At 37.4% G+C, this 3935-nt stretch overlaps 1 protein-coding gene across 1 annotated transcript in view; it reads right to left on the minus strand.

Annotated features, from left to right (window-relative positions):
- Positions 1 to 3935, minus strand: part of KIF2A (kinesin family member 2A) — a 50418-nt gene that overhangs the window by 18642 nt on the left and 27841 nt on the right. Inside the window, exons 9-11 of the mRNA XM_004703703.4 lie at positions 1480 to 1570; positions 1260 to 1323; positions 6 to 92 (exon numbers count right to left, since the gene is read on the minus strand). Of these exons, the coding sequence (XP_004703760.1) occupies positions 6 to 92; positions 1260 to 1323; positions 1480 to 1570 (242 nt within the window). The remainder of the gene's footprint in view (positions 1 to 5; positions 93 to 1259; positions 1324 to 1479; positions 1571 to 3935) is intronic.

Below are 3935 nucleotides of genomic sequence, written 5' to 3' on the forward strand. Positions count from 1 at the left end.
CTTACCACTGTAAATTTCAAAAAAGGTCGCATATACTTGAAGTTCTAACTTCTTATAGTTTGGCTTCTTAAGCATTAAAAAGACATCTCGAGCTGTCAGAAATTTCATATACATAAAATCATTAAGATGTAATATCTTTAAAAGCAAATAAAATTTTCTAGTTGTAGAGGGTAAGCTAATCTCTATCTAAAATGAGAAGGCCAAAAATAAAGATTAAATTAATATTATTAAAAAAGGTTTGGGTTTATATTTAAGATTTATATGCCACTCTTTTTCATATTAAAAAAGGATGCTATTACTTAGTTTTCCAAATAGCATAAAATTATAAACTATTCTTGTTACGATATGAAATCACAACTTTCCATAATTTGATTATTCAGTAACAAATACTCTTATCAATATACTGCATTTCATTGTAACATACATAATCAGGATTTGTCTCCAAAAACTTAATCTCATAGTTCTTTTCATGTATCCTGCAAACATCATTTAAATAATATGAGGTGCAGTTGCCTACCCACAACCCCAAATGAACACCCTCTTGCTGAGGGGTTGTGGGGAGGAGACGAGCCAAATCAGGGTGCAGGGTAGCAATGATGAAACATCTAACTTTCCTCTAGTTCTTTAATGTTTCCTACCCCACACTATCATGATCCCAATTTTGCCTTGCAAATCTGGCTAGACTAGAGGATGTACATTGGAGACACAGGGAATCCAGGATAGATGACTCCTTCAGGACCAGTGGTGAGAGGGGCGATGCCTGGAGGGTAAAGGGAATGTGGGGTAAAAGGGGGGAACCGATTACAAGAATCTAAGTATAGCCTCCTCCCTGGGGGATGGACAGCAGAGAAAAGGGCGAAGGGAGACGTTGGACAGTGTAACATAACAAAACTATAATGATTTATGAATTATGAAGGGTTCATGAGGGAGGGGGGCGTAGGGAGGGAGGGGGAAAATGAGCAACTGATAGTAAGGGCTAAAGTAGAAGGCAAATGTTTTGAGAACGATGAGAGCAACAAATGTACATATGTGCTTGACACAATGGATGTATGTATGGATTGTGATAAGAATTGTACGAGCCCCCAATAAAATAAAATAAAAAGTACAATAGCAATAAAAAAATAATATGATGTGCGATAAGCATAGTATTATATTTGCCCTTAAAGTCCTGGACAATATTTCCCAAAGTCTTATTTCAAAGCTACTGGAACACACTCCAATAAGAATATTGCTAAAATATATATTAAAACAATAGTTACCTGCTAATGCATATATCCCTTTAGAACAGTCTTGGTTCTTTCCTGAAAAGTCACCACCCATAGTCTATATGTTAAAAGAAATGGGGTGGGGGAGAGAAGGGAGAAAAGTAATAGCTATTAACCAGCAAAAAGGCTTAAGACTTGAAGTTGCATAATTAAATTACAAGAAAAATAAGCTGTAGCTTCATATCAGGATATTACTTTTAATGAAATTACTTACATGTGTTTTCCCACTTCCAGTTTGCCCATAAGCAAAGCATGTAGCCATTCCTCTTTCAAATATAGTTTCCACTAGTGGTCTAGCTGTAAACCTAAAATTAAATCCATCTGTCAGAATTTGCTGTCAATATTTAAGTTAAACAGAAGACACTAATACCAAGTCTTATAAACTGTTATTGAACCTAATAATTTATGGAAAATCTTTGTTAATCTTTTCCTTAGAATTACCTAAGGCATAAATTCAAGCAATAATTCCAAAATAAATAATGGTAATGGATAAACTAAAAACTGGTATTAACTGAATTAAGACATATGTAGAGGAAAGTAGGAAACGTTTAAAAAATATTTATTAGCAAGACAAATAAGACATATCTGTCACGAGGTGTCGAAGGGATCAGGTATCAAGCATCAGATGTGGGGGCTACATTGTGAATGAGGGGGAGTGCAGAGTAGGGACCAAAAAGCCATTTGTGGGCAACTGGATATCCCCTTACAGAAGGGTCTCGTGGGCAGTGTAGCAACAATGAAATATACAACTTTCCTCAAGTTCTTAAATGCTTCCTCCCTCCAACTATCATGATCCCAATTCTACCTTACAAATCTAGCCGGACCGGAGGATGTACATTGGTACAGATGGGAACTGGAAACACAGGGAATACAGGGCAGATGAACCCTTCAGGACCAGTGATGGAGAGTGGAGATACCGGGAGGGTGGAGGGAACGTAGGGCAGAAAGGGGGAGCCGATTACAAGGATCTGCGTATAATCTCCTCTCTGGAAGTTGGTCAACAAAAAAGTGGGTGAAGGGAAACATTGGACAGTGTAAGGTATGACAACATAATAATAACAACTTAATTTTGAAGGGTTCATAAGGGAGGGGGGAAAAAGGAGGGTGAGGGAAAATGAGGAGCTGATGCCAGGGACTCAAGTGGAAAGCAGATGTTTTGAGAATAGTAATGGCAACAAATGTGCTTGATACAATGGATGTACGTATGGATTGTGATAAGTATACGAGCCCCCAATGATTAAAAAAACCAAAAACGACATATATGACGCAATCACTATTTCCTCTCCCTAAAAAAGGACCAGCTGTAATTCCAACAACAAAAAAATCATGAGTAAAAAACAAAACAAAACACATGAGTAATAATCTCAATAAACAAAAAAAAACTAATGGGGGAAAGTATTTCTTTTCTTTATAAATCATTTTATTGCAGGCTCTTATAGCTCTTACAACAATCCATACATCAATTTTATCAAGCACATTCGTACATATGTTGCCATCATTATTCTCAAAACACTTTCTATTTGAGTCCTTGGTATCAGCTCTTCTTTTTACCCTCACTCCCATGCCCACCCACTCAATGACCCCTTGATAAACTATATTCTCATATCTTACATCATCCACTGTCTCCCTTCACCCACGTTTCTTGTTTTTGTCCCCTCAGGCGTGGGCCTACACACTGATCATTACAACCGATTCCTTTCTCCCCCCACCTTCCTCTTACCCTCATGGTATCACTACTCCCATTATTGTTCCTGAGGGGTTTATCGGTCCTGGATTCCATGTGTCGAGAGTTCTTATCTGTACTAGTGCACATGCTCTGTCTAGTCGGATTTGTCAGGCAAAACTGGGATCATGATAGTAGTGGGGAGAAAGCACTAAAGAACCAGAGGAATGTTGTTTTGTTGGTGCACCCTGGCTGGCTCATCCTTTCCTTGTGATCCTTCTGTGAGGGGATGTCCAATTGTATATAGATGGGCTTTGGGGTCTCCACTCCAACCCTCCTTGTTCCCATCAATGTCATTGTTTGTTTTGGGTCTTCTGATGCCTGATCCCCTCGACACCCAGTGATCACACAGGTTGGTGTGCTTCTTCCATGTGGACTCTGTAGCTTCCTTGCTAGATGGCTGCTTAACTTCAAGCCTTTAAGTTCCCAGACACTGTAGCTTTTAACAGCCGGGTAACATCTGCTCTATTTACCACATTTGCTTATGATCCGTTTTGTCTTCATTGATCTTGTTGGCAAGGTGAATGTCACAGAATGCCAGCTTATTAGAACAAAGTGTTCTTGCATTCAGGGAGGACTTGAGTCCGTCTGCTACCTTAATACATTAACATATAAATATATGTGCATAGACATATCCTTATCATTATATATTAATATATTTACATATATACATGCCTATATTTATAGCTCTATAAATGTCTTTTGCCTCCTAATTCTTTCCTCTATTTCCTTTTACTTTCCTCCTGTCCCACTATCATGTTCGACCTTCATTTGGCTGAAAGTATTATCTTAATACCATTTAATAGAAAGATGCTAAGATTTGCTAAAATGTACACAAATAACTTAGAGGAAAAGAATAAAACTATGTAAGACTTGGAGTTCTTTTTTTTTTTTTTGGTTTTCTTTCTTTTTTTTTTTTTTTTTTTTTTTTTTTTTTTTTTTTTTTT

The sequence above is a fragment of the Echinops telfairi genome, unplaced genomic scaffold, assembly GCF_000313985.2.
Source record: "Echinops telfairi isolate 266 unplaced genomic scaffold, ASM31398v2 ScPeMD7_7469;HRSCAF=8507_1, whole genome shotgun sequence".
In the NCBI taxonomy this organism is placed as follows: Eukaryota; Metazoa; Chordata; class Mammalia; order Afrosoricida; family Tenrecidae; genus Echinops; species Echinops telfairi.